General features: G+C 41.2%; 1 protein-coding gene across 1 annotated transcript; it reads left to right on the top strand.

Annotated features, from left to right (window-relative positions):
* Positions 1-13,390: 13,390 nt before the first annotated feature.
* On the top strand, positions 13,391-14,986 carry LOC145126346 (uncharacterized). Its single transcript, XM_079061730.1, has 2 exons — positions 13,391-13,633; positions 14,792-14,986. The coding sequence occupies exons 1-2, from the start codon at positions 13,391-13,393 to the stop codon at positions 14,984-14,986; spliced, it is 438 nt and encodes a 145-aa protein (XP_078917856.1).
* Positions 14,987-16,738: the final 1,752 nt, after the last annotated feature.

Raw genomic sequence — 16,738 nt, 5'->3', positions numbered from 1 at the left:
TGATGGTCAATCCAAAGGCTTAACTAGGAACTTAGATTGGCCATACCGAGTCCTAAATGTTGTCTTCGGATCATCGTCTTCTTGTACTCCGAGTTGATGGTATCCTGATCTGAGATCTATTTTGAATCTTCTAAAATCTTCAGGTGTTTTAGTCTATCAACCACCGTATCCAAGTTTAGTTGTGCATCGGTCTGACCATAACTAAACATAGGTGATCAGTCTACGTTTAGTTATGGTTCGGCCCATGTACAATAAAACTTGACTAAGGAGCTTGACCTAAAACCTTGCGTTGAATTCTTATCGAGGGTTTGGGTTTTCTATATTTTTGGGTTATATACATGTGTTCTCATCGCGGGACTGAGTTCATACATAACTCTATATCTTTATGTTTGTTGTATTCACGAGTATTATTAATTATTGTTTATTACTTCAGGTCTAGCTGATAAGGCACCGGCCAGTCAGGACAGTCGGTGGGCAGGATCATTTTAGCATATAGCCGTTCTGAAATCTAGCAACCCAAATCGACATGTCTATCCTTGTCACCGCTCCCGTAAGTAGTCCTTCAGTAGTATAATTACTAATACTTTTTATTTGTAGGTTAAGGGATATACCTAAGCCTAACAGAGTAAGCCCTAAACTATAGTCGTGCTTTCCTAAGAAAGTACTAATTCACTATAGTTAATAGCTCTGATACCAATCTGTCATACCCCGGCCGTCGGCGGAAACACCGGGCAGTGTAACATCATTTCTCGTATCATAGTTATCAACTTCCTGAAAACACATGCAATTTAAAAATCCGTCAACATAAAGTTGGTGAGTTCACAGGTTTTGACTCCATATAAAAATAATACATTTTCCAAGTTCAAAAGTATAGTTTTGAAAGTGTCATTTTGACTCTCCAACGTTTAGTATATATATCCTAGGTATAAAATTTTACTTACCAAATAAGTAGTTTACCTATAAGTCTCATATACTATGAATATAAGTGTTTGTAATTCCATACAAACGAAAGTTGCTACGTATAAATCTTATTTCAATTCTATACGAATAAAACCACTACGTATAAATCTATTTCAATTCTATACGAGTAAAACCGCTACGTATAAATCTATTCCAATTCTATACGAGTATATGTGTTAGGTATAATTATCTACTTAATATACAAGTAGTACCTAGGGTATAAGTAGGGGGAAACTTATACTTAATATTAATACTTGTATACGACAAAGTATAATGTTTCTAACAAGTTGCTACCATGAGTCTGTAACCGCTGCTATGACATAATACCTCTGATAAAACACACTCATGATTTACCATGAGAAACAATACACTCATGATTTACCATGAGAAACAATACACTCATCATTTACCATGAGAACAACACCGTACGCTTCATCGACGCCGGAACAATAACAAGTAAAAGGATAGTTCATCACTCGCTTTTGGTTGACTGTAGTTAACAGTCACAAGTGGGGTAGTCAACCCGTATACTAATTATACACGACTTCCACGCTCACACGGGATTAACGGTTACAGGTTAGAGGACTTCCACTAAGATCCCCAATCTTAGTTGATGAATGAGGTAGCTCATGTAGACTTTGACGGCGTTCTATAGTCCTAACACCAAAAGCATTTTCGTGTCTAAAACCCTAAGTTATTAGACTATGCTTTTCAACATTACTCCTAACTTCATAACATTTAGGCAGTATAACAGCTATAACTTGAGGTAAAACCAGGTTTTATCTTGACATAAAACCAATAACAACATACAACATACCTGGTTTTATCTATACATAAAACTAACAATAACAACATACTTATCAATTACATATAGAACTTCCGAGTATAACTCTGGTACTATATCACACACAACATATATATATATATATATATATATATATATATATATATATATATATATATATATATATATATATATATATATATATATATATATTGAATCCTAAGTATAACTCAAGATCTACATTAGTATACTACTATAACAATAACATGCAAACAACTTTACGATAGTTGTATACTTTCAAATGACCTTAAGCAGTCCATTTCTTCCTTGATCTCATAATTGTAGTGGCGTTCCTACAGTCCTATCACTGGGTCAACCAGGTCTAATCCCTCTGGGGAAATCCATAAACCAATCCGTGGATTTTCAACGCCCCCACTGCTACACCCGAACTGGTGGGTACTACTGGTCCTTCCGCGTCCTAACAACGCGCTCATGCTATCTACCAACCTAGTGAATGTTACGGCTACACCCGCAGACTTACATCACTCTAGCACTATCTGATATCCTTGTGAATGTTACGGCTACACCCGTAGACTTACAACACTTCTCACACTATCTGCCAACCTTGTGAATGCTACGGCTACACTCGCAGACTTACAACACTTCTACCACTATCTGCTGCTAGTGAATGTTACGGCTACTCCCGTAGTCTTACAACACTTTCCATGCTATCTGACTACTAGTGAATGCTACGGCTACCCGTAGTCTTACAACACTTTCCATACCGATTCGAACACGCACTCGACCTAACACTCAACTAAACTTAAATTCTAATTAGACCTCTAACCTAGTTCACCAAACCTATTATCCGATGCCAAGGAAAAGCGTGAACCAAATATTGGAACGTTTTCTAAACTCCCAACTCACCCAATCCTCAACCTAGACGACCACTCGATCGCCTTCCTTCCTGACGAGGATGTGAAACTCATCCTAGTTTCACACCTATTACGGCTCCTAAGTACCTGGTCGATTCTCCCCCACTTAGATTCGACTAAGTCTTCACGACACGTGAGAATTGAAGGATTCCCAATCCTTCTTGCTTTCTAATAATCCACTAATGACAACCTGTGCTTACCAATGCTAGCGATCACTTACCAGTTAAACCCTAAGATCGCCCATCCTCTGAAATCTTGAAGAGTACTCTTGAAATCTGGTCCAGTCCGACACTTCAATCCACCTCCCATGCTGACATCTGGAGGCCTTAATCTTCACCTTGGCTGACGAATCCTCGTTCTCACTTCCACTCTCGCAGCACCACTGGACTCTAACAGAACACAACCCATTTGATAAATGCAATTCTCTTGAACATCTAATGACCAACCATTTATGCATCTAACACCCGCAACTGACACTACCATCTTCATGCTACCCGTCCTTTCTTAGTAACGGTAGTGCCTTGAACTCCAAAGTTCTTCGATAAACAAATGTCAACCATACCCGAACAAATGATAGAGCCATTGAACTCTGAATTCACTGGAGAACTATCGCTCTAACCCTAACCTAATATCCTCTAAATAATACTCCTGCTCAGATCCCGACAAAGATCCGAAATGATAACGGTACACGCGGAACCCACTCCGCAAGATACGTCCCTTTGTAGGTTCCTCAAGGACTTTTCGGCATGCAGAATGGCATATAAAAATCCTTGATAACCCAGAACATAGAAGAGAACCGACCCGAGATCTGGCTTATCCGAACTCACTCATAGTTCCAAAGCGATCCAGATTCCCGACATCCACCTAGTAGCAGTAGAAGATAACACATCCGCAATCATCTGAAGGATTCCTGAGATACCTCGACCATTCTAAGGACATGGTGCAAAACTCCCTTCCGATCTTGATGACAGGAACTAACAATACAATCCTCCTTCCTGAAGGACTCTAAGGATTCACAGGCTTTGGGATATAGATGAGCCCCTAACTGCCCCACGACAAATCTGTACTATGAACCGAGAGAACACTGAACACCCTAAACCAACAAAATGGAAACGATCTTACACTAACCACTAGTAATTCATGGTATGCAATTGGCATATGACGATATTTGATGATCTAACCCAACAGGAGAAAGGAAATAAACCAGAGATACACTTACTCATCCTGTTACAGTATCCCAAACCACAACACAATTCCCACAACAATGGGCAGATAAAACTGAAAGAAGGCAAGGTTACATACCCGCAACATTGCCTGCTGGAGTTCTGACTTCTCCTGTCCGACACTGCAGGCCCTGACTCCTTCTGCTGACATGACCAACCCCGTTACTTGTAGCAGCCTAAACCCCTGGAATGTCAAACTCCCTTGTGTACTTTCCCGCACGTGTTGTACTGACTCCGGCCCTGTTGTCCTTTCACCCGATGATCAGAAGTCTTGGGTCTCTCCCTGGGACCCTCTACTATATGCACCTGGCACAACCCTCTCTTCTCAAAGTGCTCCAAATCTATCTCGCCTCCTCGGACTTAGAAGTCATATCCTCCAGGATCTGACACCCTGTCATGCTCACTTGCCAATGGCTGAGCTGCAACAGTTGGAACATCCTATGTTCCCAAACCGGGTCACAAACTCCTCCCCGAAGTTTCTCAGATTCTCCAAGACTCTCACCGATTCGAGTATGGATCTTGTGCTTTCAGTAGTACGGGCCCAATACTACCTTCTACACCTATCCATACTTTCCTCAGCAATCCTCCCAAATCCTCCAAGTCACTTCATCAAACTGTTGCACCCAAGTCTCACTAAACCTCACTACTAACCCACTGAAACATATCCTAGGCTTTCCTAGGTTCCCGAACCCACCTAGTCCTCAGTTGCTGAAAGATTCTCAGTAATGTCAACTAGCTACCTCATGAATATAGCCACATACAACAGAGATCAGATAATCCTTCGAGTAAAAGACCCATCCCTAGAACGGTTGGACTCAGACAAGAGTTGCGTAATAGGGTCAAGTCTATCACTCTGAGATTATCTGGCCTGTGTCCCATGTGACTTAGCATATTCACTTAGTAGCTAACTCACATCACTAAGAGTCCCCCAAAGCACAAAGCAAACGGCATTCAAACAATGGAAAATCTAACCATCATACTCCAATTAAACCATTCTATCCTCTAATCATGAATCTGTACATGCAATTCAAGGCTCATACAATCAGGAGTTACCTAAACAGGCCATCCTATCACTGATTGATCAGTGCTAGCATGCAGGCCTACAAGCACATATAATAGGCATATAAGGAATCCTTCTTAGATCCTTAGCCCTAATCTAGCATGCAGTTCACATATTCTCAATTCATATCATAACATAACATAACATAACATGTATGGGTATCTTGGGGAAAACTTACTTGAGCTCGGCTGATTGCACGCATTACACTCCTTGTTCTTTATCAAATATCTTTATTTTAATTTTTAGAAAATTAGTTTCTTATAAAAATCTTTCAAACCCCAGATTTGAGTCCAGATACACCCGAGAGTGTGTCGGAATCCCTCAAACCAGGGCTCTGATACCAACTTGTAACATCCCAAAATTCAAGACCAAAAATTTCATTATAATTAATTTATTATAAAACCAACAGTATAAGAAAACATCCATAATAACATTCCATGTCGAAACCAAAGTGTCAATAATCAGAGTGTAATCCTAAAGATCGCATGTGCGGAAAACATAGTGTGATGTGCTGCGATCGAGCCGGCTCCTTTCCTTTGAAAACGAAGTACCTGAAACCAAAACTGTAAACCGTAAGCACGAAGCTTAGTGGGTTCCCCCATCATACCACATACCATATAAACACATAATGCCTAGCACATATGGGTGCTGGCCTCCCCTTCGGTATCTTTCAACCGGTAACTGCCTAGCATATCTGGGTGCTGGCCTCCCCTTCGGTATCTTTCATCCCGTAACTGCCTAGCATATTTGGGTGCTGGCCTCCCCTTCGGTATCTTTCAACCGGTAACTGCCTAGCATATCTGGGTGCTGGCCTCCCCTTCGGAATCTTTCAACCGGTAACCGGGGACTATTTCACCCCTACCACTACCACATAATAACATAACATGAACATACTGCTAGGCATGCATGGGTACTGTCTACCCCTTCGATATCTTTCAACCGGTATCCGGGGACAATTTCACCCTACTACTACTAACACATATATCATAGCATCCTAGCACATAAAGCATATCAGATAGTGGCATATCAGACAATTATCACAAAGACAATCATCTAACAAACAACTCCTACTAGTGGGTCGGCATTATGGCCTTAGACCCACTTCTACTGGAAGGTAACTCACCTCGCACTGCTGAAGTCCCGCGGACAAAACTCTAGCTGTTGGATGACAGATTCCCGAACTTTCAATATCAAAATAACACCCAATTAATAATCGGGTTCCAACACACATACATAAGTCCATGTTTGGGGTAAAAGAGTACTTTACCCTCATCTTAGCTTGGTTCAAGCTCAAGGCCCAATCCAAAGGCCCAAAAGTCAAACTACGAATCAAAGCCCAACATATGGCCCAATTTTCCAAATTGGGCCCAAACCTTAACATGGTCTTATCCTAAGGCCCAACCATTTAGTCCAGTCCAAACATTTGGCATTCCAATGGCCCAACCTCTCATGATCCTACAGGCCCAGACCCCTTACATGGCCTAATTTTCCAAATTGGGCCCAGACCCCTTACATGCGCCCTGCCCTAAAGCCCATTAAATTATTCTAGTCCATATGCTTGTTCTTGGATGGCCCATTATTAGCCCAATCACCAAAGCCTAATAGAAAGGCCCAACTCAAAGCCCAAGTAAAATTAGGTTTTTCACATAAAATGACGATTAGGGTTAAGTGTTTCTTACTTAACCTATTAAGGACTTAATCCATTAAGTCCATCAATCTACTAGGTCAATCATGCAGTGTGGTCGGGCTTAATACATAATCCCAATCCGGTCATCCAAAATGCGGGTCCCGACACTCAAAAAACCATATATTCAAAATTAGGGTTTTCTAAACCCTAATTAGGGTTTCCAACCTAATCTTAACCCAATTAGGCCCAAAAGCTAAATCTTTAGATCAATTAGGGTTTCATTAGGCCCACTAGGGTTTCATAAGTGGGGCACCACCCACTACCACCTCGGGTAGTGGTGGTTAACGACGGTTCACGGTGGTGGTTATGGTTCTAGTCTATTTATGTCCAAGCATCCCAAAGCAGTCTAAACACAACAAAAGCACACCGCCACCCAACATGGCAGATGGTGGCGGCAGGAGGCGGCAGCCACCACCTCACAGTGGTGGTTATGAGTTTTCTTTTTATTATTCCGACACCGATTACAATTTTACAATGCAAAATCCCAAATAACACACATACACACAGCCACCCTTGTGGTGGTCGGTGGTGGTACATGGTGGCAGCCACCACCTCACGGTGGTGGTGGTGGCCTTTTCTCGGTTTTCCAGCCAAACAAACCCACACAACACATACTCGTAACAGAAATACACACACACACATTTTGATTGCAAAAAGGAACCAGCCATCCACCTGGTGGCGTACGGTGGCAGCAATAGTGGTGTTGACGGCGGCAGGGGAGTATTCACGGCGACAACCACCATGGTTGGCTGCCATGGTGGTCTTCTTGCGTTTTCCAGCCGACTACTCATCCATACACACTCGCGGTGACGACTGAAACACACACAACACCACAATGTTTGCTGAAGTACAAGCACACACATGAAACACACACAGTACCTCCACCCAGGCGATGACAGGCGGTGTTCAGAAGTTTGCTGTCAATTGTGACCGCTGACAGAACAACGACAGCAACGGCAGAATAAAGTAACGTAAGAGTGAGAGAGAGCAACCCAACCACGACTACGGAGACTCGCAACGTCGGTCTTCCGATCTGTACGACTGAATCACATCGGAGTAGCGGCCCTTTGTCTTATTCGGTAGCTAGATAGCGACGACGGCTTCTCGGTGGTCTCCGGCTTCAACATCAATGGTTGACGACGGGTGTTCCAGCTTCAGCGGGCAAGGAGGCGGAGGTGGCCGGTGGTGGGAGACATAAGGTGGCGGCTGTGCCTTTCATTAGGGTTAGGGTTTCGGACCGGGGGTGACGGGTTATATACCCCAATCCCCCATAAACTTAATTCCATAACGACAAGATTAGTCCCTCCCTTCCCTTTTTCTTTCAATCTTAGCCCATAATTTACTCTTCATACCCCTGCTCTCATAATTCTTGTCATATTAAGTCCAACAGTTACGAAACAGCCCCTCCTCTACGATTTATTCTCAAATGAAGTCCATATGTTACCATTCGGCCCCTTAGCCTCCAAAATCTCTTCAAATTAAGTCCCAATAATTTACCAAGTAGTCCCTGGCTTCATAAATATTTACAGAACCAATCCGGAACTTACACCTTCTAACAAACGGGGTGTTACATAATCCATAAACAGACGGACAGAGTGAGAGAACTATCCAAACCTTGTAGGATATGTTGCGGGCATGCGCCTTAGAGTTTCCGGGTAGTTGGGATGACCATCTATCCTTGGCTGAACTTTCCTACAACAATAGTTATCACTCAAGCATCAAGATACCTCCCTACGAAGCACTATATGGAAGGAAGTGTCGAATGCCATCGTGTTGGCTAGAAGCGGGAGAGAAGCATTTTACGGGTCCGGATATAGTACATCAAACCGCCGAGAAGCTTAAAGTCATTAGGGAAAGGATGTTAGTTGCCCAAAGTTGTAAAAAGAGTTACACAGATAAGAAACGATGACCGATAACATTTTATGTGGGTGATTAAGTGTTACTTAAAGTCTCACCATGGAAGGGACTTATTAGATTCGGAAAGCATGGGAAGTTGAGTCCTCGTTTCTTAGGACCATTCAAGGTACTTCAAAGGATAAGGAATCAAGATTACAAGCTTGAATTTCCCGCTGAGCTGGAAGGTATCCATTATACCTTTCACGTTTGTTATTTGAGGAAGTACTCGGGAGTAGAAGTGGATATGCTTCCACTTTTAGAGTTAAGGATCGACGAAGATATGCGGCTGGTTGAAGAGCCTGTAGAAATCATTAACCGTAATACAAAGAAGTTACGTCGTAATATGATTGACTTAGTGCTAGTGCGGTGGAAACACCCAAAAGGTTCAAATCTCACCTACGAAACAGAAAGTGACATGAAGAGTCGCTATCCACATCTGTTTGATGACGCATGATTCCGGGACGGAACCATCCTAAGGGCGAGAGAATTGTAACGCACGCATTTCCAGGTAGGCTTAGTAATCAAACATGTAACCTTTGTGGTCAAGTCATGTAGTCATTTTGTGAATGAATAAGACAGGATTATTTATATATTTTGTGTTTATGTGTTTTATATTATATTAAGTATATTGTATAATAAAATAAATAAGATTTAAAATACACCTCAAAAATAAAAGATCACTTACAGAAAATAATATCAACCTAATTATAGTATTCGTAATTAGGATCCTGTACATATCTAGAACGCCTCAATCCAACTTAAAACGAAGAAGTTAGGAAGCTCCAATATCTCGCGATAAAACTGACATGGCTACGGATAGCGTAAAAAATGAATTTGGGTTAGATTGATTTTTATCTTAGGAAGTCTAAATAGAATTCATAGATGTCGTAAAAATGAATTCGTGCGTATAGGTGTCGTCTAAATTTGACTTCACTAGAGGAAGTTATGATTTTTCTAAAATTTTGGCGCTGCACTGTGCACACCGATATCGAATTTTAGATCGATAGATTGTTAGCCAAAAAAATCTAAACGAGAGTTTAAGATAGCGTTGTTAGGATTCCAACGATATAAAAACCATCGAGAATGGACGATGGATGTGAGAGTTATGCATTTTATACAGGATTTAATAGGCAATTTTGAAAATGGAGATCGTATGAAGAAGTTACGCAATTTTGTAGATCTCGTCTAGAGCTTTCCGTGGATATAAAGAACGTAAAAAATGGAGCTCATATGAAGAAGTTATGCAATTTTGAAAATCTAAAAAACGTTACACGCGCATGCGCGTAGCTTGCGCGCGAAGTCAGCCACGTAGCCCCACCCAAATCGTGCCACGTGCCGGCAGCCCAGTAGATCGATGTCATCCTTATGCGCATCATGCCTCCTGTTGCGCGGTGCACCAGACTCCAAACCCACCTATAAATACCAGCTCATTCTTTCACTCATCCCCACACCATCCAGTCGATATCTCTCTAAAAATTTCGATAGTTAGCCTATTTTTCTTCATTCTAGCCTGCGACAAAGCCCTGCGACACCCTCGAGTGCTCATCTTGCCATACTCTTCGTGTATGAAGGACCTAAGTCAATATTTTGTCCGTTTAGATCCTGATTCTCGTCTATTGTACTCTGTAAGTGAGCTACACTTACTCTTCCCCTGTGTAATTTATAATTATAGGTGTAAGTCGTTACTAGGATCTTATAATTAAGATTTATTAATGACTCCAAGTTGTTATATTGATTGATCTACTATGGGACAGGTGTCTAGAATGGTCACGTCATCTTGGTTGTTGGATTTCAGAAAGACTATATGTCGAAATGATCCTTCCTCCCGACTGTCCTGCCTGGCTGATCTCTACTTGTTTGATCTTGAAGTAGACTTTGGAATTGTTGAGTAATCTAAACTTTTACGATAATAGTTCCTCATAGTATGAAACTAGACTAAGACGTAGTTTTATGTCCATCTAGGTCTTTCAAGAAAGGTGTGAGGCGAAGCTCTGCCCGTTTCACCAATCACCAGACACTTTGTCAAGTGAGTGCGTAGTTATTATCAAGAACATAATCTTAACTTAAAAGTATCCATATATTAAATGTTGCTTGCATTATATGTGTTATGTGCTATTTGTAAAGATAAGATAGTAACATTCGGATTAGGAACTGTTGTAGAAATCAATTGCTTTTAGATATAGGTCTTGCCTTAGATTAGGAATAAGACTTATAAAGGATTGCTTAGTGTTGAATAGGCTTGACATTGGTTAGGTCTCATAGTTGGGTTAGAGTGTGGGACCAGATCGGAATGTAATCCTCCCCGTCCTGGGATGGCCAAAAATGGTGGGTCCCGATCAGACAACCAAACGGTATGTCTGGGTCACCGACCAAAGTAGATGACCAACACTTGGCTGTTCTAGGCGGTCTCGTGAATTACGTTGCTAGCATGGCTTTATAACCCATGGACGTAGATGAAATGTATAGCCATATTCATGAAAAATTTTGAACATTGGTTGTCTTATACGACTTACACTAGCCAAGGACTCTCCTAGCAGGTGTAGTCAAATAGTTTCTTAGATAGTTCATCCGGTAAGGTGATTCTTCCAGGTGATTGAGAAATTAGGATCTGTGAGGATCGGTTGGGATTGGGTAGATGGTCTTAGGACAGGTTATATATTTACATCTGATATATGTCTGGAAGGAATGATATTTGTCATTAAAATGTTATGGGCTTGAAACCCTTACGTATCTCACTAGGTTTCCCAAACCTGACCCACTCATTTTATTGCATCACATGTAGTGGAGCCAAAGTTGAAATTGCCTAGTTAGGATGTTGAGTGGAATAAAGGATAAGCTTGCTCTAGTTATTTGAGGACATTTTTATTTACGTTGTAACTTATGTTCGGATATAAACGAATGACATCCCGTAGGTTTTAATAAAATAACTTTTGTTATTTCAAAAATGTTTATTTAACTGGGAATTTCCGCATTTCAATACTTAAAAGCGTAAAGAAAAATTTTAAATTGGTTCGGAATAACGGGGGATGTCACAGTTGGTATCAGATCATTAGTTTAAGCGAACTAGGAATTTAGGAAAATTCTAGACTTAAACTTAAATACTAAGTATGATCACTAATTTGTGCGTAAGATGCCTTAGTTGTTTTAGACACTTGCCTTAGGACACCCTAGGAAGATGCCTTATCTATGTGCTAAATATGTGTGGTAGATAGTCTATCTTCTTTATCCTAAAATTCTCGCATCTACGACTTTAGTACTCGAACGCCATGACCATCACGAGGAGCGGTAGAGCCGTCACAGAAAAAGGAGGTCCAGCACCTCAAAACGTCAGAGCAGCTGTTGTGCAAATCCCAATGAATGAATCTCGGGCGATGATGAAAGAAATGCTCAATCAGCAGCAACATGAGTTTAGGGAGTTATTAGATCAGGAGCTAGCTAATATTGGAGGAAGAGCACCAATAGTAAACGAGCCGGTAGTTGTTTAACAAGTCAACAATGGACCAATTCCTTCACATGCTACGACGGTCCAAGAAGGAAATAATGATGACTCAGAGAGTTATCATGGACTGGAGAAACCTAAAGTTTAGAGAAATGATGAACCCAAAGGCTACTGCAAGTATAAGGATTTCTGACTTGCAAGACATCATCATTTAACGAGAAATAAGATCCCGTAGGAGTCATGGATTGGATATCAGAGATGGTGTCGGCTTTCCTGACGTATGGATGCACATGAAAGCTACAAACCACCTATGTTGTGAGGCAATTCAAGGGCACGACGATGCATTGGTGGAACACGTTGAGGAAGATTTTGAGCCCCAATAAGCCGTTACAGCTGACTTGGGATGAATTCTTGACCCATTTCAAGAGGAAGTTATCTTCGGCTGAGAAGATGCTAGAATCGGAGAATCAATTCCTGGATTTGAAAAAAGGAAGCATGTCAGTGGATGAGTACACCAACTCCTTCACTGATAAAATGGAGTTCGTCCTACGACTCGTTCCAGATGAACTGACCATGATTGATCGGTATGCCAAGGGGATACCGTGGGAGTACACTGTGCCAGTAAAGCAGGCACTACCTTCGAAGCGGTCGTCTGGGCTGTAAAGTCTGTTAAAGAAATGATGAAGAAGAGAGCTACCGACAGAACTGAGCTCGGTGAGAAGAGAAAGGTTGAGGGAAGTAACAAGAAGATGAAGAAGAAGAAGAAGAAGAAGAAGAAGTAGAAGAAGAAGAAGAAGAAGTTTATGAAAACAAACAACAAATCTGGAAGCAACCACGAAGGGAAGTGGTGCGACTAGTGCAAGAAGAAGCATTTCGGCGACTGTGTCGTTTGCTTCAAGTGTAATAAGCCAGGGCATATTTCCACAAATTTCCTTGTGAAAGGAAGAGTTTGTTTTAATTATGGAGAGGAGGGGCACATGAAGGCGGAGTGCCCGAAAGCGAAGAAGGTGATCCCGAGGATCTTGCCACCAAAGCCCAAGGGTCGGAGCTACCAGATGTCCCTCAACGAGGCTAAGGAAGAAACCGATGTTAGTTCAGGTACATTCTAAGTTAATGAAATTCCTGCAGAGATATTATTTGATTCTGGAGAAAATCATTCATTTATCTTGCATGAATTTGGTAGGAAACTTAGACTATCACCGCTTAGACTAAGTACCCCTATCTTAGTAGAAGTAGTTGGCGGTAGGAATATACATGTTAGCAATAGGTTAGAGGCCATAAATGTAGATTTAGATGGGAATGAATTCCATTAAGAGCTTTTACCTTTTGCGTTAAGGGAGTTCGACTTCATTCTTGTCATGGATTGGTTGGGAGAGAACCTAGCAGACATCTTGTGTAGATGGAAGATGGTGCGCATCAGTCCACCTAGAAGAAAGTCAGTCATCGTTTACGGAGATAAGAGTAGAGAAAGATATGGAATCATCACGATGATGAAGTACATAAGATGCTTATCGAAGGGATGTTCGACATTCCTAGCATACGTAATCGACGCGAAGAAGGAGAAAAGGGCAATGACTGATATACCTGTGGTGCGAGACTTTCCTGAGGTATTTCCAGATGAATTACCAGGATTACCACCAGAGAGGCAGGTAGAATTCAGGATCGACTTGTTTCCAGGCACGATGCCGATTGCGAAGGCGCCATATCGTTTAGCGTCGACGGAGATGAAGGAGTTAATGGCACAACTCCAGGAGTTATTGGACAAAGGTTTTATAAGACCTATTTCATCACCCTGGGGAGCTCCAGTACTGTTCTTAAAGAATAAGGATGGTACTATGAGAATGTGTATTGACTATCGGGAGCTAAACAAAGCTATGATCAAGAATAAGTATCCTTTACCTAGGATAAATGACTTGTTCGATTGATTGTAAGGAGCAACCGTTTTCTCCAAAATTGATCTCAGGTCAGGTTATCACCAGTTAAGGATTAGGGAGCAAGATATCAAGAAGATGGCCTTTAGAGCCCCATATCGATACTATGAATTCCTCGTTATGTCGTTCAGACTAACAAATTATCCAGCAACATTCATCAATCTGATGCATCGAGTTTGTAAACATTTTCTCAATAAATCAGTAATAGTGTTCACAGATGACATCTTGATTTACTCCAAGAACAATTAAGATCATGGCAAACATCTTAGAGAAGTACCGGAAGTCCTTAATAGGGAGAAACTTTATGCAAAGTTCTCCAAGTGCGACTTTTGGATACATGAGATTCAGTTCTTGGGTCATGTAGTTAACCATGAAGGCATTATGGTTGACCCATCAAAGATAGAAGTTGTAATGAAGTGGGAGACACCAAAGAGTCTCACTAAAATCCGTAGTTTTCTGGGATTGGCAGGCTACTATCGAAGATTCATCCAAAATTTCTCTTCTATTGCGACTCCATTGACAACCCTAGCCAAAAAGGAAGTTGTCTATACTTGGAGCGAGAAGCAAGAAAGAGCTTTTGGTGAATTGAAGAAGAGATTGTGCGAGGCACCAATCCTCGTCCTACCAGAAGGAACTAAAGATTTCTCAGTTTTCAGTGATGCTTCTAACATTGGATTGGGATGTGTCCTTACCCAAAGGGACAAAGTAGTAGCTTATGCCTCAAGACAGCTAAAGCCCCATGAGCAGACTTATCCGACTCATGATCTAGAGCCTGCAGCAGTGGTTTTTGCCCTAAATAATTGGAGGATTTATCTTTACGGAACCAAATGAAAACTGTATACGAATCATAAGAGCATCTGATATCTCTTTGCTCAGAAGGAGTTGAATATGAGACAAAGACGATGGATGGAGCTACTCAAGTACTATGATTGCGATATACTTTACCACCCGGGTAAAACAAATATCGTAGTTGATGCCCTGAGTAGAAAGGTGATTCTTGAAGGAAAGAGAGCTAGATCGTTGAATATTGAAGTAATCTCAACAATTATAGAGAAGATCAAAGAATCTTAGACAAGAGCTCTAGCTGAGAGTGATATGAAGGAGGAACGTCTAGGCAATACGTTCATGTTTGAAGAAGACAAACAAGGGTTGAAGACGTTTAAGAATCGCATTTAGGTGCCAAAGATGGGTGGGATAGGGGATATTCTCTTGGAAGAATCTCATAAGACTATGTATTCTATACACCCATGCAACACCAAAATGTACTTAGACTTGAAGCCCTATTATTGGTGGTCGACAATGAAGGTCGACATAGCAACTTACGTAGTGGTATGCGTAACTTGTGCGAGAGTGAAGAAACAACATCAGAATCCATATGGGAGTCTGGAGCCCTTAGCAGCACCCATAGGGAAATGGGATGATTTTACCATGGACTTCATAACAAAGTTGCCGAAGACAAAGGGAGGTCATGACATGATATGGGTTGTAGTAGACCGACTTATGAAGAGCGTGCATTTCATATCCGTACGAGATAATTAGTCTATGCATAAGTTGGCAGAGCCCTATGTAAGGGAAACCATAAGGATTCATGGAGTGCCCTTATCTATTGTGTCAGATAGAGACAGTAGATTCACCTCCAGATTTTGGAAAAGTCTGCAGGAGGAGTTAGGCACGAAGTTGTGTTTGAGTACTGCCTATCATCCGCAAAAAGACGGACAGAGTGAGAGAACTATCCAAACCTTGGAGGATATGTTGCGGGCATGTGTCTTAGAGTTTTTGTGTAGTTGGTATGACCATCTATCCTTGGCCGAATTTGCATACAACAATAGTTATCACTCAAGCATCAAGATGCCTCCCTACGAAGCACTATATGGAAGGAAGTTTCGAACGCCGTCGTTTTGGCTAGAAGCGGGAGAGAAGCATTTTCGGGTCCGGATATAGTACATCAAACCGCCGAGAAGCTTAAAGTCATTAGGGAAAGGATGTTAGTTGCCCGAAGTCATCAAAAGAGTTATGCAGATAAGAAACAATGACCGATAACATTTGATGTGGGTGATTAAGTCTTACTTAAAGTCTCGCCATGGAAGGGAATTATTAGATTCGGAAAGTGTAGGAAGTTGAGTCCTCGTTTCTTAGGACCATTCAAGGTACTTCAAAGGATATGGAATCAAGATTAAAATCTTGAATTTCCCACCTAACTGGAAGGTATCCATAATACCTTTCATGTTTTTATTTGAGGAAGTACTCGAGAGAAGAAGTGGATATGCTCCCACTTTTAGAGTTAAGGATCGATGAAGATAGGCGGCTGGTTGAAGAGCCTATAGAAATCATCGATCGTAAGACAAAGAAGTTACGTCGTAAGATGATTGACTTAGTGGTAGTGCGATGGAAACACCCAACAAGGTCAAATCTCACATGGGAAACAGAAAGTGACATGAAGAGTTGCTATCCACATCTGTTTGATGACGCATGATTCTGGGACGGAATCATCATAAGGGGGAGAGAATTGTAATGCCTGTGTTTCAAGCTAGGCTTAGTAATCAAACATGTAACCTTTGTGGTCAAGTCATGTAGTCATTTTGTGAATGAATAAGATAGGATTATTCATATAATTTGTGTTTATGTGTTTTATATGATATAAAGATATATTATATAATAAAATAAATAAGATTTAAAATACACATAAAAAATAAAAGATCACTTACAAAAAATAATCTCAACCTAGTTGTAGTATTCGTAATTAAAACGAAGAAGTTAGGAAGCGCCAAAGTCTCGCGATAAAATCGACACGGCTATGAATAGCGTAAAAAGTGAATCTAGATT

This window comes from Lactuca virosa, chromosome 7 (genome assembly GCF_052849685.1).
Source record: "Lactuca virosa cultivar CGN04683 chromosome 7, Lactuca_virosa_CGN04683_v6, whole genome shotgun sequence".
NCBI lineage: Eukaryota > Viridiplantae > Streptophyta > Magnoliopsida > Asterales > Asteraceae > Lactuca > Lactuca virosa.
Note: the sequence above shows the minus strand (reverse complement) of the source record. Positions and strands in the feature narration are given on the sequence as shown.